Genomic DNA, 25,716 nt, shown 5'->3' on the forward strand with positions numbered 1-25,716 from the left:
CCCCCACTGGGCACTGCCATACTTGAGGGGTTCAGAAAAGACTGGTCATCAAGATGAGGAAACTCCTCCTCTGGGAAGAAACTGTTGCAGAAATACATAATGAAACATCACAGATGTAATCCATGAGAATGGAGAGGTTTGGAGAGGTCAAGTGCCTCTGGCTTTTTCTGGTTTACATGAGATCAGGCCCATAAGCTAGGACCCTGAGGTAGGAGTGCCTACAGTTCTCCCAGTGAATATACCAAAGGTGCTTTTACATCATGTAGTTAGTTTTCATCTGAAACCAAACTAGCACAAGGGAACTTCTGAAAACAAAGGAAAGCAAGACAAAACAGCCTCTCAGCTTTGATGGGTGGTACAGAGGAGAAACAAAGTGGGTTTTTTCCTTCTCTGAATTGCCTTCCTAGGCAGCCCCTTTCTTTCATCCTTGTTCTCAGTTCAGTGACTTCCTAGGCCCTCCTGGGATGCAGCAAAATTTACAAAGGCTCTGTCAGGGCCCTAGGAAAAATCTGTCTTTCTGCCATCCCTGAAGCTTGTTGTCTCACTTTTCCTCCAGCAAGCCTTCCAGCTGACCTGTGCTGCCTCTCCCTGCTTTGAACTCCCTGGATAGGTCATCGTGCATAGGTCCCCATGCTCCTCTGCCCCAAAAGCTGCTGCTGCTCAGGCTGGAGCTGTCAGGGTCAGGCAGCCTGCAGCCATGCTTCTGGGGTCTGTCTTTAAACAAGGGAAAAAAAGCAGTGTCTGTCTGCCTGCCTCTCTTGCAAGCAATATGGCTCTCCATGAACACTGATAGATGAGGAAGTCACAGATAAAAAATAATTCTCTAGTGCAATGTGGGATCAAGCTACAAATCTTGTTAGGTGGTGATGGGAAGTATCAGTCAGAAGTCAAATCACACAGGGCTGCAGATTTATCTGAGTATCAAGGCTGTGCAATTTGTGCTCAGTGTAGCATTATAAAATGCAATGATCTTTATGGGCACGTGCAGAGATATAATTGGAACTATGCAGAACACAAATTAGATTTGAGAGATTTCTTTTGCATCTCTCCTTTAAGTCATGGTGAGGTTGTTTCATTAGCAAGCAGACATAAAGAAAAAACTCCCCTTCTTGCTCAGTTGCTGGTGGGTTTTTAAAATTAAATAGTACAGCAATTCACAGTTGTGAAAGGACTACAGCTGTCAGGAGATCCCACTTGTTCTGCACAAGCACGTGGCAACTAGGTTTGAAAGAGATGACTAAACATATAAAAACACTTCTGCCCTCAAAAGTCCTGTAGCTGCCCATGATTGTTTGCTGAGAGGATCTTCTGAGGAAGCGGAACAAGTACTTTGTGCTGTGGACTTGTTATCATTGTCCCTAGACATCTGCTTTTGGGCATGACAAAACCAGGCCATGACAGGAGGCACACCTTTGATCTGACCTATGCTGGGCTGCATCCCTCAAAGGCTGAAGACAGATGCTGAGATTCCACTAGCAAACCAGAGGGTTGTCAGAGATGAGAACCCTTCTCCCCTCAAACCTACAGGCAGACCTTCTTTCTCTTGCTGAATTTCAGGGAAGGGTTCACGTAGTGGCCTGAGGAAGAGTTGCCTGCAATTAGGAGCCATCTGAGGAAACCCCAAAACCTTGCACAGAGAGGGAGCAGGCCATTCCACCATGAGCACAATAGTGTGGTTTTCTATTCCGTGGGAAGCACTGGTATGTCTTCAGTACTCACAGCTGGGCTGCACACAGGCAGAACTGGCAGGAGCAGCAGGAGCAGCCGCCCATTGTGTGCCAGAGAGCTGTTGCTGTTCTGCACAGCGCCAGGGCAGGAGGATGGTTGCAGGAGGAACAGGCTCTGGGACGTCTGTTCCCCTAATGAGTAGCTCATTTCTTAATGACCACGTCTGTAGCTCTCGTTCTGAAGGGGCCTAAGCTTCCTTAGATCTTTCCCTCATTAAATAAACAATATTTGCATGTGCATTGGTCTGAATTCTTTTTCTTGATGTTATGAAACCATTTTTAAAACAACTTCAGCCAGTCAGTAGTGCTACCAACTACTTCTATTTCCAAAAGAAACTGGGTCCAAATTATTCAGAAGGAAAGATTCACTTGTTCCTTCCATGGAGTCACTGGACAGAGAAATCTGAAGATCGCAGATCACTCTGCACTTTGTCTCAGGCTCTTATACACAGTCTGTAAAGTGATTGGTTTGGGTTTTTTTTTAGTTTTTTGTTTTGCTTTGTTGTTGTTGTGTGTTTTTTTGGTTTTTTTTTTGGTTTTTTTTTTTTTTTTTTGTTAAATGAAGATGTCAAATATTCCAAAGGAACCACACATGCACACACACACACAAAAAAACCAGTCCTCATCTGGCAAGGCTCTTTTAATGTTGTACTTTTACCAAACCACAGTACATACTTCAAATAAGGCCTAACAGATTATACTCTTTATAAATTTACAAACAGTTTATTCTCTTTAAAGAGATTATATTACTTTTATCAGTCTTGTGTATTTCAATGAATTATATGTTTAGTCAAGCATAACATAGCAAATGTAGCCATAAATCTTGTAGACTAAGTGTCTATAACAGAGGAATCTCAGATACACTATATTTTCAGATTAGGATGTTTTTTAATATACACATTTTTGTTTAATTAGGGTAACCATCATCTTCTGGTTATGCATCCCATGGGAAAATTGTGCTCAAGAAAGAAACCTGTGGACTAGAGTAACTGCAAACAGAGAAGGTATTGGTTCACCTGACAGGAAATTGAGCCAGCTTTGTAGGCACATAACCCTGGGATTGGCTTTCCACCTGGTTTGGAGGGAAGGGGTGAGAAGCTGCTTTTGCTTTCCTAATAGCTAATGACCCTGGTCTTTTTCTGGGTACAGATTGCTCCACAGCAGCAGGAATTAGATCAGTAAGAAAGGACAGCTGCATTTTCATCCCTAAACCAACAGCCCAGGTTATTGAGAGCTGGCTGGCTGGTAGAGATGAATTACTCAGATGTGGCATACAAACAGTACTTAAAAAAACAAAACAAAACAAAAAGGGTGTAAGAAGAAAGTAAAATTACCTGCCTCTGTAGCAATTTTCACAATCTTTTGCTGCTGCTATGTATATGAATCTAATTCTGAACCATCATTCATGTCCTAGTCTGTAAAGACCCCTTTTTCTGCTCACAAGGCTATTCCCAAAACAGCACCTAGCTGTTGCTACTTTACTATTTTGTCAAGCAAAGCCAGCAGAATAGGAGCACCTCACTATGCTGTGGAACCCCAATAGCTATGCTAAAGGCTAAAGAAACTGTGTTTTGAGGACCTCACACTGTGCAACATCACAGGCTGTGCAAGGCAGGTTGAAAGTGTTATATGGCAGTGATGGTTTCAAACCATCTCTCGAAGACTGAGAAGTAAGTTTCTGCTTGAGCCCAATACGTCCCTGCCAGAGAACCAGTGAGGAAAGAAAAAAACCCAACACTGAGACAAAACCCAAATCCAAACCATGCAAATTATAGTTGAATAATAAAAACCAAAGTCCAAGCCTGTACCCCAAGTGTCCCTTGCAACAGAGACAGCTGATTGCTTTCTAAACTGCAGAACCAGCCATTTCTGTAGCTCCTAAATAACAAGTTTGGCAATAGTTACCATGCACAAAGTAAAGGCCACTTATAAAACATCTCCATAAAAATATCTATTAATCTCTAAATTTCTATTTATATATGTCAGTAAGAAGCATCAGACTGAGCACAGCCCAAGCACTTCATGGTGGGGGGAAATCTATTTAATCTCCATGAAATTAAGCACTCTTAGGATTGGCATCCACATGTAGCATTAAGTCAGTACAGGTAATTTCCATCAGGCTTCTCTTAATTAGCACTAGTCAAATGGGGAATGTTGGGGAGCTGAAGCCTTTCAGGAATATTGTGCCAAATCATGCTGTTGTGTCAGAGGAACTCCCCGGGCTCAGGCTGCTCAATATATGAGTCAGCTTATTAGGATTGAAGATAAATTTATGTGATACTTGCTCAGCCAGCCCACTGATGGGTCTTTATCCACTGAAGAGCAGAGGAAAAGTTCCCCATTGCTCGTGTATGACTGAGACTGACCATGCAAAGCAAATCTGTAGAAAGCCAGTTCTCTGTGTTTCAGAGTTCGTAACAACCAAGTGATGCCTTAGCATTCTTTATTCAAGTGACTCTGATCCCTTCTCTTAAGCAGTTGGAGCTTCAAAAGATCAGATACAATGCAGGAGTTACAATAGGGTCAGGGTAGTATCTCAGGTATTCCACATACAGAAGCACTTTTCCCCCTCCAAGATGCTGATCCAATGAAAATAAAATTACTTAATAACTGTTTTTGAGAGTTTTCTTGGATGTGTTCATAACTGAAACCTGTAGGAGTGCTGACTTGTTGGCCCTGTTGAGCTGGACTTCTAACACTCCAAGAAACTAAATTCACTAGAGGCTTTTATAATACAGTTTTTGGGTGTCCTACTTTGGAGATTACCAGCAACCTTATATGGCTTCTACAAAAGCACAAAGGAAGGGGATGAGGGCTGAGAGCTCAATCTGGCATCTTGTAGCCCTAAGAAAAATAGATGTTGGTTTTGTCAGGTATTAATTTTATTATTGATATCTCTTGGGAAAATTTGAATGAAACAATAGAAAGTAACCATGCTGAATGGAATGAAGTGCAGCTACCTAATTTTCAGACTGTCATTGCCAGGCAATGCTGTGATTTTGGAACAAATACAAACAAGTTTTAAAATAATGCTGCAGATGGCAGAAACCAAACTTGCACTTTCAGTCACTGAGTACTATGAACAGAAAAGAAACTACTGCAAATATAAAAGATGACAGAATGGAGTGGCACATTAACACTTCCACTACAATGACAACACTTTAGAGGCGTGAAAAGCTTCACCTTGGTCAATGTAGAAAGTACTGCTGGGAAGGAGTTTAAAGGTGACAGTGAAAGGTAGTAAATTTGTCAGTGTGAGGGAACACTTCTAAAGTAGAGAAAGATATGGGAAAAAGCCCAGAACTATCAGAAGTTTTCTTTCCTTGGAGTAATGGGTAGATAGATTTGGAAAAAAGGAAATCAGAGATCTTACCTTACTGTTACCAGGAACCATGTAATGAAAGGGACTTTACGCTGCATTTCAGAGTGTGCAGCAATTTCTCTTTGCTGCCTTGCCCTGTTGAAGTAGTTTATGCTTCAGGGATAAAGGTCTCATTACTGCACTACACACAAGAAAACTGTGCAGACTGAGTTAATTTTATAACAGAAATAACTTGCAACTAGCTGCTGATACTGTGTCCAGTGTTTTATGATGGCAAACCATAGATCTATTTTTAAATATTTATCCAAAGCAGTTTTTCAAGACAAAGCAGTGCAAGGCTATTTGTTCAGTTTGTGAATGATTTATTAACTGTGGCAGGGTCAGACTCCTGTGACACATGCACTGTAAGCATGAAAATGTGCACTTTAGAGAACAAACATTAGCACACAGGGAATGGCTACCTTGTCTTTATTAAAGATTTTATTTAATTTTTGAATTTTATTAAATTCACTGTTGTCTGGCTGATCCAGGAGTTTGTTGCCTTTCTCCAGTGATTATCTGTCTTAAAGAGCCTGTTGATAGCCTACCACTCTGGAAATGGAATCAATGGAAAAAAAATCCATTTTTTGGATAGGAAGCTAGATTATCTCATCTAGGTTCCCTTTCCCACCACATGTTGGACAACTTTTGTGGTCCCCTTTCAATCTGTGATATTCAGTAAGATAGGGAAAAGGTGACAAAAGACAGGGACAAGCAGGAACACATCTGAGAATTGTCTTCCAAGTAGGTAGAAGAGCTTGGGTCTTGTGACCCTGTACTCTCACCTGCAGCCTAGAGCAACTTGTTTAAGTTTCACATTTGCAACAGCCTATTTCAAAGCACATGAAAGACAGGAGCTAAAATATTTTGGCCAAAAAGGCAATGAACATGTGGCAATATATAACTGGCCACAGCACTACCCCAAGTACCTACCCCAAGCTCCTGACTGGAAGGTAAGAAGCTCTTTCTGGTACAGTTTATTTTTCTGCATGCTACATTCCCTCAAATGGTTTCTGCTCTAGTGTCATTCCAGTTATTTACAATTCTCACCCGTCAGAAAATGTCATCTACCTGCCTTTTCAACAAATTACAATTTCTTAGAGCAGCTCTGTGCTAAAATTCAGAATGCTAGTTGTTGAATATTATCAGTATAAATGCTTCTGGATTATAAAAATTAATATGGTGATAGTACATCTCTGACCCTTGGAGACAGCAGAATTAATGCTATGGAATCTGAGGAAATAACAATTTGCTCTTCCTTAATATGTTATTATATACCAAGTGAGAACATTAATCTATGGTAAAACTAAAAGTACAGACTTTTATGTTTGTTGTTTAATCCAGATGCTTTTCCTTAAGGAAACAACAGCAGTGAGAGTACAAATAGACATTATTGGAAGCTGCTGAATCACAGAAGCAGGATGTACTAAATTTGTTATTTGCTTATATGTGTATTTCCAGAGTATATCTTACTCCCTTTTCACTGAAGTGGTTCTGGTTGTGCTTAAATAATTGCTCATTTTTTCTCACATGATATTTTGAAAAGAGAAGATTAGTGAAAAGAAATACTTCCCTGTAAAAGAACATGCTGATACCAAACTTTTTTCTACCGTGACTTTTTAAAAAAGACTTGTGTAAAAAAGCCATGACTTGGCTCCTTTTCTTCCTGATTCTTAAGCTGTTGGCATAATAAGGGTTTTGAGCACAGTGCCTCAAGAAAAATCTGCTTGTGGGTAAAAGTCGGAGTTAAAAGTGCTATGTTACAGATTGTAAAATAAATGCTTTTCCATTACCAGGTCAAAGTTTTGTCTCATTTGGCATTTGCCTGTTACTGTAGAGCACAGCCTGAGTTTTCAAGTGTAAGTTGGGCTTTACACTTGAAACTTCACTCCCATCTCTTTGTCCTAGAGATTTTCTATATAAATGAGAAATATTCCTGCATAAAGCTTGGCTCTCCTTCTAGGGGTTGCAAGAGCTAGCACAAAACAATGGTCAGAACATGGTATGACCATGTTCTGAACACAGTATCCCACCACGACCTTGACACTTTATATTCCACAAAAGAAGTCTCCTTAAGGTCTTGGACTGATCTAGGGATTTGGTGGGTAGTTAAGGCAATGCATGCTGTAGGCAGAGGTCTCAGGTGGTTGTTGCACTGATGCTTCTTTGCCTAGATTTCACACTCTCCCATTCAAGTGCATTTAACACGTTTCTTTTATAAAATGCTTCATGTCACAAAAATGTTTAAAATAAACCCTGATAAAGTAGTTTATTAAAATGAACAGACACAAGTCTGTTGAGCTGGGCATACATTTTTCTTGATGGTATCAATAAGGCTCTCATTCATGAATGGAACTACAGTTATTATAGGAAAGGAAGGCCAACAACCCACACTCAGTCATTTGTAGTATGTAACCCTTGTGAGGCTGGCAGTGCCACAGAATCTGCAGTAACAAATGTGAGCGGAACTGAAAGCAGACTGCTTGCTGATCAAATAGATCAAAAAGGGTAAAAGCAGAAAGACAGTCACTAAGTTTCTATGCAAACCCTGCTCTCAGACCCTCTGCCCGCCTCAACATGCACAGATGAACAGTTTGTAACAGCTAACACTGATGCAGGAGGAACATACTTCCACTTAACCAACCTTCCCTCATTTTAGCACCCTCTCTTCTTATGTTTAACTGCATTCTGAAATGCCTTTTGTCCAAGTAGAGGGCATCTTTTCTTAAGAGGCCTTACTAACTTCTGTTCTTTCCAGATTGATTTCCTGGTACTAGAAATGTTAAAAATACAGGTAATGATAAGAACATACAAAGCATGAAGAAACAACTGTTACGGTGATTAAAACTATTTAAAATGCCTGTTTTCTTTTTCTTTTTTCTTTTTATTTTTTTTCTTCCTCCTCTTTATTTACCAATCTGGTTTCTAATAGAACCTTAGTTAAAAGGAAAGACATTTACAGACTATATCTATGCATACAAACACACTACCCTTCATTCATTCTAATTTGCATGCTGTTGCTGTTAGAAGGCAAGATTTCTGTTTAATTTCTCTAGGATGGGTAATGACATCTGATTACTAGAATTTAGGTTCTGCTTTTCAAGAATGACCCCCTTTCAGGATTACCATGCTTGATGGAATGTAAAATCATTCACAGGAAAAACCATATTGAAAGCTATTGCTTGTTGAACTTAGCTTCACATTTCAACAGATGCCCCGGAAATTAGATGCATCTGCCATTAAAGGACATTGTTTTAATTAAAATGAATTTTTATCTGTACAATAAACTTGTACACATACACAATTGCTTTGACAGTCTTCCTAAAATGACTTGTGATGACCATCCTCTCACATGCATTATGCTGCCCAGAGTATGACCCTAAAATGCTGCTGTACCTTTGAAGGGGGAACTGCTAGAAGAAATATAAAGGTAAAGCTTAAGACATGAAAATTGCAAAGCATAAATGCTCCAGTACAAGTTAAACACACATATTCCTATTTCATACATCTGAATTTTCTATCAATAAATATGGAATAAGCAACATATGAAAGATCTGATTCAAAACCACCATACTGGATTGTGGATTTTCCTTGAGGCTGTGTTGGCATCAAAATGTTTTCCATTGTTTTGGCTCTTTGGAGCTCCATATTTCATTACCTGCTGGTCTGCAAGTCTTGTAAATGCGAATCGAGAATATTGCTTACATTATTTCACTAACACTGAGAGTCCTGATCTCCAGCCCAGTCTTGCTCTTGCCTCTTTTGGTGGCAGTTTTGCCATAGTTTCCTGTGGTGCCAGCAATGACCCTTTAGAAACACAACTGGGACCCTTTGGTTCCCAAACCAGTACAAAAAGCTACATTTTTCTGCACAAATAGTTCAAATAGGTGAAACAGTTAAAAAACAGGTGATAAAAGACTGATTATTTTAATATTCTTTGGGGAAAGTACAGAGTTTTATAAAAGCAGGATCCACTCTCCCCTCAAACAGATTTTCTCACATACCTATTAAACAACATGGATTTTTGGCACAAGCAAGAGTGGGTGAAATAAACTATGGATGTTGTTTCAGCCTTCAGTGGTAAGAAGCAATGGAATAAATTCTCAGAATAGATATAGTGCTAGCAAAATACATTTCTGAGTCTGCTCCTGCTTCACTGCCAGGATGCTGAATGACCAGCGCCTATAATTAAACATACAACATTCTCAGAAATTAAACATAAAGCAGACAGGCAGGAATTCACCCTAGATCACCAAATCCCTACACGGACACCAGCTGCTTGTCGATAATATCGTGTCTAAGGTTCAGTTTCAGGAGAAACAAGAATTATAATATTTAAAGGTTTATAGAGTTATTAAAGCATTTTAACACATCACTAAAGTATTTCCCAGAAAAAAGTCCATGGTGTCCAGTCAATGGAGAGATGCAGATACCCTGACTTGATTTCCGAAATCTAAACCATTTTTCAAACTTAACACACTAATTTATAACTATTGGTTATGCAATGGTCAAAGGTTATTTTCCAGAAGTTCTTTTCCCAGGGCTGTGGCAGATTCGCTGGCAATTTTTTAGAAAATCAGTGAGTAGATATCACAGGACTCATTACCATAACTAGAGACAACTGTCTCTTGCTTTGCCAAGTTAGACAGGGTTAGACATGGAGACCAAGCCACCTTTCCCTTCTAATGCCATGCTGAGGCATTTGGCAATTTGCACTATGTTTGTTAAATCTGCCTCTCCCACATAAAGTGGCAGAGGACTCTGGTCTCTCAGGATACGTAAGTCTGATCTTCCTTATAGACAATAAATTCAGATTAGGATCTCTCTTCCTGCAAATCAAATGCCAATCTATGCAATCGATGCTCTATTCACTTCTCTTGGTAACTTGAAGTTGCAGGCAAGGATGTTTTTCAGAGTGGACTAAAGTACCATTAAAATAAAATGAAACATAAAATCATAGAGATAATGCCTCTTCAATCCTACAGAGACATCTGTGATTGCTACGTAGTTTGCTGAGTGGTGGTACAGGGTAGATCCCCAGCTGATATTCCCTAAGGACAGAAGACTTATTTTACACCTAGGATTAAACCCAGGACTCATCTGTTTGATTACAGACAAGAGAGGGAGAGGTTAATACTGGAGACAAGGCAAAAGACTGCAGAGCACGAGTGACAGAGGTAATTTTTATGCCTACCTGAATCTCTTTGCCATGTATGTTACCTGAGAAACAGTAATAGCTTTTAAAACTGGAAAATTTTTATATGCTAATTCCAAATCCATAAATAGAAGAAATTAATGGGCTTGATTTGCTCTGATAATTATGTTCAATGATAATGTTCCTCCAGAACAGGACTTTAGGCTACCACCCTTAAAACCCAAAATATCTGCCTTTCTGACAAATTGTGCTTACTGGTATCTTGTCTGTAAGACTCCAATATTTTCTTTCCCCTATATGATTTTTTTTTCCATTTTTAAAGTGTCAATTAGAATAATTAAAGTTGCAACTAAAGAAATAAGGAAATAAAAAACGCCTGCGCCTCTCAGTGTAGTTGATTGCATGTTTGGGTGAAAAAAACATCTTGTGCAGAAAAATGAATTAAATCTGAGCATACTAAACCCAGAAATATTAAAGACAAACCAAATCTTGGACTGTCACAAGAATAAATACTTTTAAAGGGAAATTCCTGGTATAATTTCTGTTCTTTTAGCACATGGCAAAGCCCTGCAGTATATTCATTCCTTCGCGGTGTTCCATTGCAAAACCTGTCCATTAAGGTCTTACATTCCTATCAATTCAGACCATAGGAGAACCATGTTTCTCTACAGAGGGCAAGCTAAAGCTTTATTATTGCCACTAAAGGATATTAAGTCTTCAGGCTGCCCCACTGTCTTTCCCTCCAGCTGCCTGCCTGCTGCTCCAGTGATACCTATGACACTCCTGATTTGTGAGGAAAAATGGGATGCAATGCTGTACTTGGCACTGGCCTTGCTATTCTTAAAAACTCCTTACAAAGACAGTAAAATAGTTTGGATAAATCTCTGTATTGAAAACTAGTTCTCCCCTGTGCTGTGTGCTCCTTCTGTGCTCTGGAGGCAGTTTTCAAGCCTCTTTGCCTCACCTTCATGACTGTGCAAACACTGCCAGCGGAGGCTTTCCTTGCAAAGGGACTGAAAAAAGAGATTTAAGGAATAAATTGCTACTCTCAAGTTGAAAAAAAAGAAGGATGTGAAGTCTGTGGGTTCAAATGCTGTACTAAAGTTGTACTAATATTTCTATGACAGCCTATTAAGAAAAAACACAAGCAAATAAAGTCTGGCTCTAATTCCCTACTACAATGTACAGTATATGCCAATATGACACAGGCAGATCTGAGTTTCACCTGGCACGTGCCTCAGGTGCCATAGACAAAGACACAAGAACAGACTAGGTCTACAGATCCACACAGCATCCTCCTCCCTCAAAGACTAACAAGATAATAAAAAAACCCTTTAAAGCTTGCTGTGCTTTATGATAATTCTTTTTAGTAATAGTAGTAGCAGTTGTAATAACAGTATTTTTACATTGTTGATGAGAATTGCACACAATCTGTGAAGTGCCTGGGTCAAGAAGATGGGTCCTGCCAGGGCTGACATGGGTTGATGAGATGTTGAGAAACTGGTGAATAAGATTTGCATTAGTCCTCACCCCCTGTCCCCTCCCCAGCCTGAACCCCTGGATCAATGTCACCAAAATAAACGGTGATGTGGTCAAGGTGCGAGGCTGAGGGCAGCCTGTGGGGAAGTGGCCAGCCAGGAAGGAACACAATGCCAGGAAGAAAGGGCTGCCACTTTTTCTCAGGACGGAACCACTCACATTTTAAACAGCTTTTAAAAATATAAAAATCAGCTCTGTTTCTTGTCACAGGTATCCAGAACATCTCTAAACACACACGGAAATAGACAGGTATTACTGAAAATTGTAACCAATGCTGAAGCTGCAAAACTGCTCTTTGTTGTACTTGTTGGGATACAGAAGGGGCAATTTGCTGTAAATAAATATTAAAAAGTATTTTTTCTTAAATGCTTGAGATATTCTTTTTTTTTTCTTCAGTCTCAGTGGTATTTTCCTGTCACTTGCTCCTCCAGTTGTGCTGATCTTTTCATCCTATGTGTGCTCAAGTGTCCGACACAGAGTGTTCTCTCTCCACTGCAAGAGTCATCCCAGTCCCACCCTGGCCCAGCTCACATCCCACCCCCGGCCCCATCCCCGTGGGCTTAGATAAGCCATTCCTTCTTGCTCTCGTCTATGGTCTCCGTGAAGTTGGGGTCATTGTTCATGATGGCGGCGTCGGCGCTCTCGGCGGACTCTGCGCCTTTGGCCTCGTTGGTGTGGTAGGTTCCCTTGTGGCGGAACATGTAGCGGATCAGGAACACCAAGGTGCACAGGATGGTGAAGATCACCACTGCGATGACACCTGCACAAGGGAGGAAAGAAAAGGTGCCCCTGGTGAGACCAGCTGCAGAGTTTAACACAAAGAAAGGGTCCCAAAACTTCTCTGGGCTGAGCTGAAGCTACTCAGGCAGGTGGGCATCATCACAGTTGCTTGATTTCCACTACTCTTATATTTATATATAGTTGTGACTACATACAAAATGCAGCTCCATGAAGTCTGCTGGTGATTCTCATCCTGTAGGTAAAAACTTCAACATTAATACCTATTTACAGACCTAAGCTTTGCTGACCATGAGGCAGAGAGTGCTGAGCACTCCCAGAACAGTGGGGTGTACTGGTGATGTGTGGGCTGCTCTTTTAAGGTGGTGTTCACTGTCTAGTCAATGGCTGTAAAGACCCATCATAGCTCCTCCACATGTCCTTGAAAATTGGCTTGGCTCACTGCTGGCTCACGCCACCCACTAAGCACTGGCTGGCTCCACATAATTGCAGATGTTCCTGCTTTATCATCAGTTCTAGCCTTAATTGCTCTCCCTGCAATGGTCTATTTTGGGTTCAACCCTGTTATAGAGAAGTCTCATGAATGTTATCCTCTTAGGCACAAGTGTCTGATAAAACAACATGATAACACTCTTCCTGTTTGGGCTCTTCTCTACAGGCAAAGGAATCTTCCAGGATGAAGATATTATAAAAATTTCAGGTTAAAAACTCTTGTTATGAGCCAGAGTTATGCCACTTTACATTAACTGACGCACTGGGTAAGTGAACTGAGGCTGTTTAAGTGTGGCCTGAATTTTTCTAAGGAATGCATATTATATTTCCAGTATTGTAAAGTTTCAAAGCATAAATGAAAAGTTTTAAGTAATGAAAATATAAATTAGAAAGGAAAAATTACACAGCAAACCAAGACTAAAGCAACAAACCTAAATCTGTATATGGAAACATATAGCCTTATTGCCAAATGCAATTCTTCTCAATCAGAGACATATAGTGCAAAGTATCTTGGAAAAGTAGACAATTTTCTTACCTCCAATAATAGCTGAGTTTCTGTTAACTCCATCTCCTATAGCTTGACCATTGTATGGAAAATCAGCACTTGCTGTAAACAGAGAATTAAAGAAAGATCCATGTTGTAAAAGCAGTGAAACTTCTACAGAAGTTTAGAAATACATCCAAGATCCTCAGATGCAACTTAAAGTAAAAAAGATGTGGTCACTAGATATTTATCTATAGATGAATAAAACCAAAAAGATCTGTCAATATTATCTAATCCCTCAGAACTACTTGCTTTCTCTTCGTAACAAAATTAAAATTAAAATAAAATAAAATGCTAAGCATTGCTGTTGGTATAGAAGGACATTTTGTCCTTTATTAATATAAAGTCAGTAAGTTTTAAGTGGTAAAGTAGCACAAAACTAAACAAATCCCTCTCTTTTAAAAGTGTGTGATCATACTTATTATTACAGACATTTTTGCGTTTGTCACTGCTACCCATTAAAGGCTTCAGAAGCTTCCAGGATTTTGTGACCATCATTGGGTACAAATTCAAGCTCCTGAAAAGAAAAACTTGAATCTCTTTTGCTGCTGCACAGTCCAAGATAAGAGAGGAGCTACAACTTCTGTTGGTCAGAGCCATAGAGCAGCTACCCCTCAGAGCACATGCCAGAACTTTTGCCACTCTGGGATGGGAGGCTGTGGATGAGCAGAGCTTCCAGCACACAGTAAGGAGAGGAAACACAGACAGATGTGCTGGAGCATTCATTTGCCAGTGACCTCAAAAGGAGACACTCCTTGCAGCAGAGTTGGATGAAATTGGATGAATTTGGATGGTAGCCTTGGTTTTAACCTCCAGAAAATACCACAGAGGCTTTTCAAAGGCAATCTCATCAATTAAACTTATTATCAGCATTTTCTTTATAGCCAGACATAGCAACTAGTCACTGCAATGACTAGGACAGCCCAGGGTGCTGGGTGAGTGGTTGCAACAATTTCCTTCTTTGCCACTGGACCACGGCATTATTTTGAAATAGAGAAAATGTTGTTAAAAGAGTGTTAACTGGAGAAAGTTAAAATAATCAAGGATATGCTTCTTAGGGCAGCATTTAAAACCACACTGTATTTTCCTTGCTTGATGGATTAGGTGATACTGTATGAAAATAATCAGTTGCCTTTACAGACTAGTGATGCATTCAGTATACCAAAAATGACTAAGAGAGTTCAACTGTCTTCCTGTCAGTATGGAGTAAAATCCATAATAAAGTTCTTTTTGTATTGTAAAGAAGCTGCCCAAAAGAATGAATGATTTCAGCTTGCCACATGGCCTGAAAAGAGGTTTGGGGCTAGAGCAGCCCTCCGTGTGCCTACTGAGGGAGAGAGTTAAACCAGCTGTGTTCAGTGGCTAGGTTTTGGCTGGCTGCCTGGGGGACAAACAGGAGAGAGCTTCTCAGAGCTCAGTGCCAGCAGCACTTCTGCCTGTGACATTTGTTGGTGCTCTGGCTTCTGAAAACGTTCTTTTGCACCCCTCTGGAATGAATCAAGCTATAAATTGTAAAAGATAAATAAATACCTGGTTCTGTATCAGTGGATTTTGCTCCAAAGAACTGTGCCAGGACCATTAATGAAGACATTTTGGCATAGGATCCATAAACATACCCTTGCAGTGGTAAAAGGGAAGGGCTGGCAGTGGGAAATCCTACTTTTAAACCTGCCCTCCCTACATCTCAAGGAAAATCCTAAAGCCATATAACACAGTGGGGAAAGCATCAGTTTGCCAAATCACAAAGAATTACTCTCTACCATTCTAACCCAAAAGGAGGCCCCTTGTCATGTGGGTAGCACCACAGGCAGTTCACATTTGTCACTTGCTTGAGAGTTGGTCTCTTGGGTCCTCACACAAGAAATCTGAAAATCTAAAATTATCGCATTTCCTCCTTCCCTTACAATTGAATATGATAATTTATCTTCTTTTAAATGGTTATTTCAAGGACAATGGCACCAATGAAGTGTGAAGAAAGCTGCTGTTCCATGGTATTATCATCCTTGAGCTGCCCCATTACACTGGCTATGCTACAAGGGATTCCTGGCAGATGGAAGACCACAGCCTATGATGTTCAACAGGCACTGAAGCACACTGCAAGATAAGGAAGGACATGATGTAGCAGGTCCATCCTTGACCTTGTCTGAAAGCTGCTGCTAGGACTGGACCCAATGCCTGCACCACAGCTGCTCCTCATTGCACCCTGTCATCTTACACACATAGGAGGAGCTGTCCATTGGATCAACAAGCACTCGTGACTCACTCTGAGACTCTCACCTCTGACAAAAATGACACATGAATAGTTACAGATCAGAGGTCTAAGAACCACAAAAGGGCAATTCCTGTCACAGCAATTAGGCAGAAAAGAACATATGAGGGTACAGTCCTTGACCCTCCAAGATGAACTTAACAGTATTGTCCCTAACAGGTACCAAGTGCAGGTATATCAGACAGGAGTTACATCATTCAAATACATGGGGATTTCTCTCTGACCTTACTACAGTCACATTCCTTGGCAATATTAAGCAACTTTGCAAAAAAGACAGCTAACACGAGTTTTTCTTCCATTGCTGCTGAAATTCAGGAACTAAAAGAGGAAATAGCATGTTACAGCATGCTGACAAAGGGACAGCAGTAATACTAATCCTCTGGTAGAAGCACAGAAGACTGTATAAAGTGCTGTTCATAGGTGTAAAGAGTAATTCCTAAAATGAATCTTCTCGAGGTTTCTCCAAGTACTTACGGTCTCATGTATGATTCAAAACTTGAAGAATGGAGCAAAGAGCTTTTTAGTCTATCCTGGAAAACAAAATATCTATTCTGAAAAGCTAAATATTGACCTGAGAAATGTCCTGCCAGCTGCCTGAAATCCTCTGCAGCTGTGGCACAGAGTCATCAGTTTGCTGTCACGGCACACCAAGACCTTTTCCTAAAACCTGCAGCTAGTGCAGGGATAGATTGCCCTATATCAGGAAATGCCAAGCTCCTCTGTGGCTTACAAACATCACTCCATCTGGTTCCCTTCCAGGATCCAAGCTGGCTGATGCTGTTCTTTCCACAGCAGGTCATCAGGTTTGCTTCAAACACCACCATCCTGAAGCTAACTTATATAAAGGGAAACAGTACACTTTGCTTTCTCTTTCTTTCATGGGCTGCTGTTTACAAGGCCATAGTTTCAATAACCACAAAGCAAATCTACAGAGACTGTACTTATGTTTTGCACTTTTCAACTTTCTTTTATTAGGCTTAGGGTAAATGGTGTTAAAGAAACTTTGCAGCACCTAAAAGGATGATTAAAGACTGACTGCAGGTAAATTCCATATTCTGGCCATCATTGTAATGACATTTGAAGCTTTAGATGACCACAAAAATGCTATAGAAGACCTACTATCCTTCAGCATACCCAGCATGGTCATTTTCAGAGCCAGATGCAAAACAGCAGCCCTCAATGAATAGAGAGGGAAGACAGGACAGAGCACAATTAAGGTTAGATGTTAAAGATGACAGATGTGCTTGGTTTAGCTGAGTGAATTAATTCTGCTTCGTTGTAACAGGCATGATTTTGCATCTGCCATTTTCAGAGTGAAAATGTTTGACAGTGGATCCCACATAAGAGCCTTTTGCAAATTCACAAAATTGAGATTATAAAATGAACCTGGTAAAGTAGTCTGGAAGGTGAGTGTGTGCTGAGAAATGAGCAACAGACTGTTCAGTAAAGGCAAGGGGAAATCAAAACCAAAGAGGGGATGGGGATTTTCAGAAAAAGAGCAGTATCAAGAAGCACACAGTAAAAAGACAAATTCTGTTTTGAGATACATTACCATGAGTTTAAAATTAAATTTAGAATTAATATTTTAAGATATATTACTTATATATAAGTATATATACTTATATATATATAAAAATATATATAAGTATATATACTTATATATATATATACACACATATATATACACACATATACATATATATAAATATATGTATGTAAGTCAATTTTCTAACTGAACTTTTTTACTGAGTGGGCAAGTCTTGGTTAAAATGTGCTACTGACAAAGGAAGATACAGTTAAGATTTGGTCCATAAAAGGAAGTGTGAGATTTATCACAGTTCTAAAACAATCGATGAAACGTGAAATGCTGGAAAGTGAATTTGTTCAGACTAGATCTAATGTGCTGCAAGACTTCTTTGGCTTTTCATCTTTACAGATGTCCACAGTTTTGAGAGGTGTTTGTCCATTATTAAAACCAGTTGGGTTTTCACATAAATATGAGCTGCAGAAGCAACCAGAACCACTCGATCTGGTGTTCACAATGTATATACAACCCTCATTAATCAAGGCATTAATTAAAAGTAGAACAGCAAGATAACAAAATAAAAGATGTGAACTATAATTCCTTCTTCCTAATTATATTTTGCAGCCAAGCATCCAATATTTGACTTTGCAGTGAAAACAAATGCTCACATTCATGTTAAGATTATGAGAAAGTGTTGGAAACTAGATCCATTCACTAATCTGGCTCTCCATAGGACCATAGCACGGAGAAAAATAAAAGCAAGCTCTCTGGTGGCATTCTAGAAATAATGTCAACTCTGTTGGTCAGGTGCGACTGTACTGTGTGGTCTGGAATTACAGAGCTCTCCTTATTACAGACTCTACGTATAGAATCTAATTGCTTGAGTCTTGATAGTAGAAATTAATGTGCAGTCTCAGCTACACTCCTCTTCCTGCAGGGACTGGATCACAAATGAAACTCTAAATACATGCACAGAAATGATGGAGCAGAAGTAAACAATGCCATTACAACCCTTAGAGTGCCCTTTCGTGCTCTTTCCACTACCCATACCCATCCCACCCACTTATCTCCTCCTGAGTCTGGCTCTGTGAAGAGCTCCCATGACACGTAAACTGCAGCAATTCAGCAAAAGAAGAAAAATACGAAGCAGTATTAAAAATGCTGTCTCTTTAAATGCACATTTTATATGTCTTGCTTTGTATTCAAAGTTCATATATTTTAATTTTTTAAATTAATACATCTATTTTTTTTCTACTTCTCTAAGCTGAAAACTCAGAAAAAAGGAAAACTACTCCTACTCCTGCTTTTCTAGGCATTTGACAGCAGATTCTGAGGGAGAGATGTTTAACATTAAACTCTGTTAACAGACTTTACTTGAAGTCCTACATCAGGTTAAGTATAGAACCAAGAATTTCGCTGTAGAGATTTTTAATATTAAACATCTCAAAGTTTAAAAAAACCTATACTTACACTTACCCCTCACAAAATATTTAAAATATATTATTAACCATGTTGTTTGTAAAAGGTCAGGTTTGTGCTAGCATGGTCAATGTGGGGTCAATCATCATTCCTCAAATTTTTATTGATGCCTCAAGTGTAGTGTTAGAGGGTTATATGTATGTCCCTATTATGAGTCACTTTCCTGACTTGATGGAAATGAAAAGTTTCATATTCACAGACTTAATTTTTTTTTTTTTTTGGCACAAGGTTACAGGATACTGAAAAAAATACACCCACTTAGCAATTCTGTAACTACCAGAACAGACGTGCAGCTTAGAAGGAAAACTGGGGCTTTTAATTTTAAAAATGTCATCTTCTTCTTTCTGTTGCCAATAATGGTAATTATTTGGAACATGAAAATCTCCATGTTGGAACAAAATTCACTAATTTCTGCAATCTTTTAGAACCATCTTGACTGGGGGGATAGAGAGGGAAAAACTCTAATGCAAATAATAAAAAATCCTCCAATGCATTAATAGTTAAACTATTTGGACCAATTATTTAATCTAAGTGTTAGATCAAAAATATTTGGAAAGGTTACATTTTATTTTCCCTAAGAACTTTTAATTGATCTCAAGCAGTTTTTTTTCAGCTTCTGGTGAGTTCTGCTGAGAGAGATTGAATGCACAGAGATAACAGAAAATACAAAACCTGTGGGTTTGCATTTTTAGTGTGAATGCTCTCCTAACCTGTCTTTTTATTCTAATACTAAATGAGTATAAATTAAAAAATCTTCTTAAATGATGGCTTAATAGAAACATTGTCCTCTGAACACCCTTCTGTGTGCAAATGTGTGGGACAATGGGAAAGTATATGGAGATTATAGAAGAAAAATATTGTTGGATGTTACTGTAAAAAAAGCATGAATTTTAGAATGAACAATGGAAATGCTAACAGTGAACAGTGGCAGTGCTGGGAGAAAATGCAGGGAATGCTCCATGGTCAACGAACAGGGATATACAGACTCTCAACACCAGACAGCAGACAACCCAAACAGTCAAGATAGCTGTTTGAGAATTGCTGTATTACCAGCCCTTTAATTTCCTTCTGCAGGTGAGCTTTGCTGTCCATACTCTTAAGGAGAGCAGGAAATGGAATTTTATCAATGGTTTACGTTAAGAGAGTTGTACAATATCCTTTTTTTTTGGTCTTGAAAGGCAATTTTCCTAGCAAGGGGACCGAAAAACTTAATGGTTAATGAAACCCATCCTTGCAGCTCAAATTCCCCCAGACAGTCCTGGATGAAATATAAAACAGGAAAAACATTTCTGCACTGTCTATTGAGATGGGTTAGGTGATTCTCCTTTGTTTCCCCCTTTTTGTGATAGCTTCACACCTTCCTTTGCACACAAGAAAGTAATTGCACAAAGCAGTGGTAAGCAAGACACTTTATAATACTAATATCTGGTACTTGGAAACTACAGGATTTTATTAATTTAAAACACTTTTTTGATCTAACATCACTTTTTGATTTTGTTTATCTGCAGTTGAACTTCAGCGAGTTTGATCTCAGAACTAGTTTTTTGAACATTTACTCTGCCAGATTTCTAATTGATTTGCAGCACATTAGAGCATCCTCATCCATCAAAGACCTAAACCCATCTATCTTTTTATTCCTGGTAGTAATATCGGTTTGACACTGAGTCTCATTATGACTCCAGACAAGAGTCATGCTGGCCTAAGCTATCACTTCCATAAAAATTTTATGAGCAGTGCTTACATTTCACCTGTTAAGGAAGATACACAAATACTCCCTTTTATAATTAATGTAGAAGATGAAGCGCTTTGGTGCTCTCAGAGGAACAGTGGAGTTAATGCTGGTCAAAGCCTGGCTGTATTTAGCTTATCACTGACAATGGACCCAAAGGGAATATGTGAAACAAACACCCCTCCCCACCCTCCCTCCCTCCACCTTCCTCCCTCCAGAAAAAAAATAATCCCGTGCAATGACCAAGAGTACCAAACAAACCTGTGAACTTATGGCAGCTATAAAAAAGGAGAAAAAAAAAGGGGAAAGTATTGGACTGAGGATAAGAAATGGGTCAGATTGGAGAGCTTAAACCTAAAAAACCCTATAATAGCTGTAATGACCTGACTCTGGAATAACCTCTTATACAGGAAATAAGTGTGTTTCTGCCTGAGGAAGGGAAAAAGAAAGCAGTTACATGAAGTGCTCAGGTATCTAAGTGCTTCCTTCTCTACTCCATTTTCCCCCTAATTTATGCCATATCTATGTTCATGGTTAAGATTAATACTTGTGTTAAAAAAAAAAAAAAGTCTTTGCAGAGGATGAAAATGAATTTTTTTTATTAGCACCTTCTCTTTACATTAGGTGGCAGCATTAATATTCAAATCACTGCTTATGAAATAGCTACAATACTGGTCTGTCAAGGAATGCCAGAAGAATTTACAAGCTTGGCAGTCTGCCAACATTCTGATACACTAGACAGAGCATCAGAAATCCCACACAGAAATTACATAGTCTTAAAGTTAACAGAAAGCTATGCATAATTGTGTGAAGGAGCTAAATGAGACTGAGGGAGGCATTTTTATTCCAAATCAATAGAGAGAGTTGCAGTAATTCAAGCACCATAATTAAACCTTGTAAAGATGAAACACTGCTTCTGCCAAATTTCAGACAGATGTTCTTCCTAGTTAGCTGTTTGATGGGCAGGAGAAAAATAGAAACTCCTGCATCTAAATGTTTACTATTTAACCTCTTGTCTGCAAGAAACGCTTCATGCTTAGAAGCTGAGCTATGAGTTTCTGCCAGACTTAATCCCTTCTGACTGTCTGACAAAAAAATGCTACCTGCTTGTTTGAAAACAACTCAGGTCAAGGCCAAGGACTTCTGAGATAATATTTATATTGGGTGCATGGGGGATGAAGGCTGGTCACTCTCAACAGAGTAAACAATCACAAAATGCACCAGGACTGGCAGTGGAAGAACCTGTTGACCCACAGGGCAGGCTGCAAGTGTATTTTCAGTCTCTTGTATAAAAAGTGTAAATATTAAGCTACCTTACTGGCAGAGAAATAGCCTCTCAATGTTTACACGCTTTGTTAATTAAAAAAAAACAAAACAAAACAACCACCTTGAGTAATCAATAACCCTGAAGAGAGAAACTGGCATCATTCCCTGATTGCAGTACAGGTTTGCTATGCTTGAAAATAGAAAGACTGTAATTTTATTCTAGCAAATGCCTTCATATCTATTTCTAATTTTGCTAACACTAGGAGATCAAATTTAGATGTGTAAGGCTGCATCATGAACATATGTGGTGCAGCTCCTCTCTGCCTCCTGCCTGGACTTGCATGCCCTTGGCAGGAAGCCTAGGGAAGTGACCCTGCTTTCCTGCCATCCCCTAAAAAGAATGAGCACCATGTCATATTGCACTACTGACTTTAATGCTCATGCTTTTGGATTCACTGATGTGTACAGGAGTCTTTTAATGTCTGTGGTGAGGAGAACAGTGTTTTGTTCATGTGTTTGTGACTTAATACCACTTTGAGGGCTGCACTGTCATCCACTGGCAAATAATGTCTTTGATTCTTCATTCCCACTGCATCATTTGTAACAAGCCTTTGATAAGGGCAAAAGCTATTTCCCATCTTCCCAGGCACATCTATACCAGCACACATCTGACCCAGCTTCTCCTCAGGTGCTGCTGCTCTGCTCTCTGAGGTATGGTACCAGTGGTCGGGGGTGAGATGCAACACAGCCGACGGCTTCTGAATCTGGAAGGTGACCTTCAGTAACAGGAGTGACACTTTTAGAGCAGAAATTGAACCGCTCTCTTTCCCTTGAAAAAGAAATTAGCCAACCAAATAGGTGAGCTTGGATGTATGGCTCGTGCTCCCCTCTCCTGCCATCACTTGTTAAAGGAAGAGGAATGAATTTGTAACAAAAAGAGAGTGAATCCAGTAAGCAGCTGTTTTAACCTTGATGACAGTAGTACATGATTTCACCAGACATGCTCAATATAGGTTTCAAAGTAAGCTGTTGATTTGTAAAAGGCAAGACCTTTCAACTATTACAAAAATATAAAGAGCATTTAGGATTTAAACATACACAATCAGAAAAAAGTCACACCCCTCAAAGAATGTTGCAGATGTAGCATTTAATCCTGCTCCATTTAATTTGTAATATGTTGGAGCTAATACAGGTTTAACTAAATCCCATGTTAAATACTTTAGATGCCATTTCTGTTCATACTCAGAGTAAATGCAACTAGCAGCTAGAGAGTGCTGTGACAGCTTAGAGCTGCTAAAACACAGTTTACCAACTATTGTGTATTGCTTTTCTGGATCTCTTTCTTTTACTAAATTTAATATTGGGTGGTTTGGCAAGATGGAGCACATTCTACCTAAACGAGAGAACTATATTATGTAAAAGGTTTCTTTTATCCTTTATTATATAAATAAGAAAAATTCGGAGGTGAAATTTCATTAATAATCAGCAGAACCTTAGATAAAAGCACCCACATACTGAACAACATCACTACATAATATGCAACTTCCAATTTTAACTACAAGGCAATTGTTTTACTACAGAAAGAATCATGTTTGGGCTTTTGTTTGCTTGTCCATAATGAGCAAGGCGTCAGTTATCATTCACCTATATCTTAGCTAATTTGAACTGAGAGATATTAAAAACCCCTTGTGATTAGCTTATTTTTTAACCTATGCAGCAGTAATAGATATTAAAATGCACACCAATACAGTTAAAGGCTATTGAAATTAAAACTGTTGTTTTGAATTCTATGTCAGACAGGTAATTCAATGGTTTGGACAACATGTAAAGCCAGAGCATGTAATTTTTAAATACTATGTGCATTGATCAGGCTCTTTTTATCCTCTTTTCTACACTCCTATTGTTGTGACCAAGGCAAATTGTATTGTCTGACATGAACTGAGATAATACTGATGCGAGGAAAACACAGGAAGTGAACTATATGGATGATCTGCTTGGATGTCATTATTGACCTTTTACTTTTAAATCACCAGAAAGTCACGTTCCAGAAAAGAATGACTTGTTGAATTCCTGTGCTTCATCATCACCAAGAAAGGATCACCATAGCAACAGGAAAAGACTATGCATTGTGAGAATACTCACAAACTGAACAAGATCATGATTTAAGATAATGTCCCATGAGTATGGCAAAATGCCAGCCAGGGGAGGGAGGGAAGTGGGACTTCTACAATAACAAAGGAATTTAAAAAGACCTAATACTGTAAATGTGAAATATATGTGTATTCAAGGCTAAAAGAAACTGCAAGACAGTGAATTGACTGTCAGCTGTACAGCTCATTTGTCTGGGCAGAAAATCAACAGGGCTTCTTACAGATAAATCCCTGAACTAGTTTTTAAAGGTCAGCTGCCAAATGACCGATGTGTGTCATTATGATCTTCCCTTTGGCCTCTCTGTTAGGGCGTTCAAAATGTTCTGCAGCTAGCAGGAGATGTTAATTTAGTAACTACACAGAAGAGTTTAAAGAAAACATCTCATGTAGGTCACCCATCAAGCAGAACCTGCTTAACTTCCAGCAATTATCTGCAAAGTCTGATCCAGCATTGCCATTGAGAGGTGAAAGGATCAATACCTTTGTCTTCTGGTGTATCTGTTCTATTTAGACACTTATCTTTGATCACTTCCTACCACATTTTTCAATCCTCAAAGTTCAATTCCACAATATTTGAGAGACAAAGCTGAAAACCTATGCTTAACTCAAAATATGGATCAGGATGAGTTCAGAGTATATTACTGAATGACATTTAAACCATATGATGCTTCCCACAATTTTTTTCCTGCCTTTTTTTATTTTCACTATGAAACATCCATCCTCAGCTCTCATGTTGAGTCAAGAAATATTTAAAATTAAATAGGTAACATAACACTAAAAATTACAGATAAAAACATGTTTGAAATGAGAAATGCTGCAAATAGTACTTGCTGCTTTCAAAGCCATGTTATTTGCAACCATTTCTTTGTGGCAAAGTGTGGCTTTTGCTTTAACATCACTATAAGTGCTTCTGTGAATTTCAAATCTGCTTTTTGTCTTTGCCTCTTCAGCCAGTTTAGTAAAGGAGTAAATTCACAATGACAGAACTGAGACTATTCCAGTTCTGGAGACAATGCCATACCTCTGATTCCTCCATTTTCTCTCTCAGCATGATTTGTGTTAGAAAGTCTTAAGCAGGGTTTGGGAAACATAAAAAATCCTCAGTGAAAACTGCTAATTTACTAATGCAAAGTGACACTAAACCCAAGTATCTTAATTTAGATGAAGATCACATTAATGACTGACAGGCTATGACTTTGATGACTCAAGGTTACACAGTCTACAGAACATAATTTTCCTGTGACTGAACTATCTGTGTCAGACCACCCTGATACTATCACAAAGACCCAGTGGTTTTTACTGATATTGGTAAATGAATTGATGAGATACCTCTTCTTTGTGTCATGGAAATACCACCTACAGTAGAAGTTACATGTTGCTCACCAACACCTGAACATCATTCTACTCCTGAAACAGGGAAACATCACTGCTTTGCTGTGAACTTTATTTCTACCATAACTCACCTAACATTGCTGCTTTCTTTGGTGTACAGCAGTCCCTCACCAGAAATTTTTGAAGCAATATGATCTCTTCCCTCTACTACTGTGGATCACTGGCAAGGACAAGAGGAGGGGTTCCTAGCTCCCACTCTTACTAAAACTAGTAATTACCAAAAATGAAGGTGGGTGTCTTGAGCTCTGTCTGTCCATGACTTGAAACAGTTAACTCTGATTATGGCAATGACATTTATTTTTTACTGGCAGAAGTTAACTGACAGCTTGAGCCAACCTACCAGCATGCTG

At 39.1% G+C, this 25,716-nt stretch overlaps 1 protein-coding gene across 1 annotated transcript in view; it reads right to left on the bottom strand.

The window, feature by feature from the left end:
* Positions 1 to 2,356: 2,356 nt before the first annotated feature.
* Positions 2,357 to 25,716, bottom strand: part of CNTNAP2 (contactin associated protein 2) — a 1,078,336-nt gene continuing 1,054,976 nt past the window's right edge. The window contains exons 24-26 of the mRNA XM_079302400.1: positions 13,548 to 13,619; positions 11,290 to 12,542; positions 2,357 to 11,239 (exon numbers count right to left, since the gene is read on the bottom strand). Of these exons, the coding sequence (XP_079158526.1) occupies positions 12,343 to 12,542; positions 13,548 to 13,619 (272 nt within the window). The 3' untranslated portion in view covers positions 2,357 to 11,239; positions 11,290 to 12,342. The remainder of the gene's footprint in view (positions 11,240 to 11,289; positions 12,543 to 13,547; positions 13,620 to 25,716) is intronic.

Source organism: Erithacus rubecula (assembly GCF_903797595.1).
Source record: "Erithacus rubecula genome assembly, chromosome: 3".
NCBI lineage: Eukaryota > Metazoa > Chordata > Aves > Passeriformes > Muscicapidae > Erithacus > Erithacus rubecula.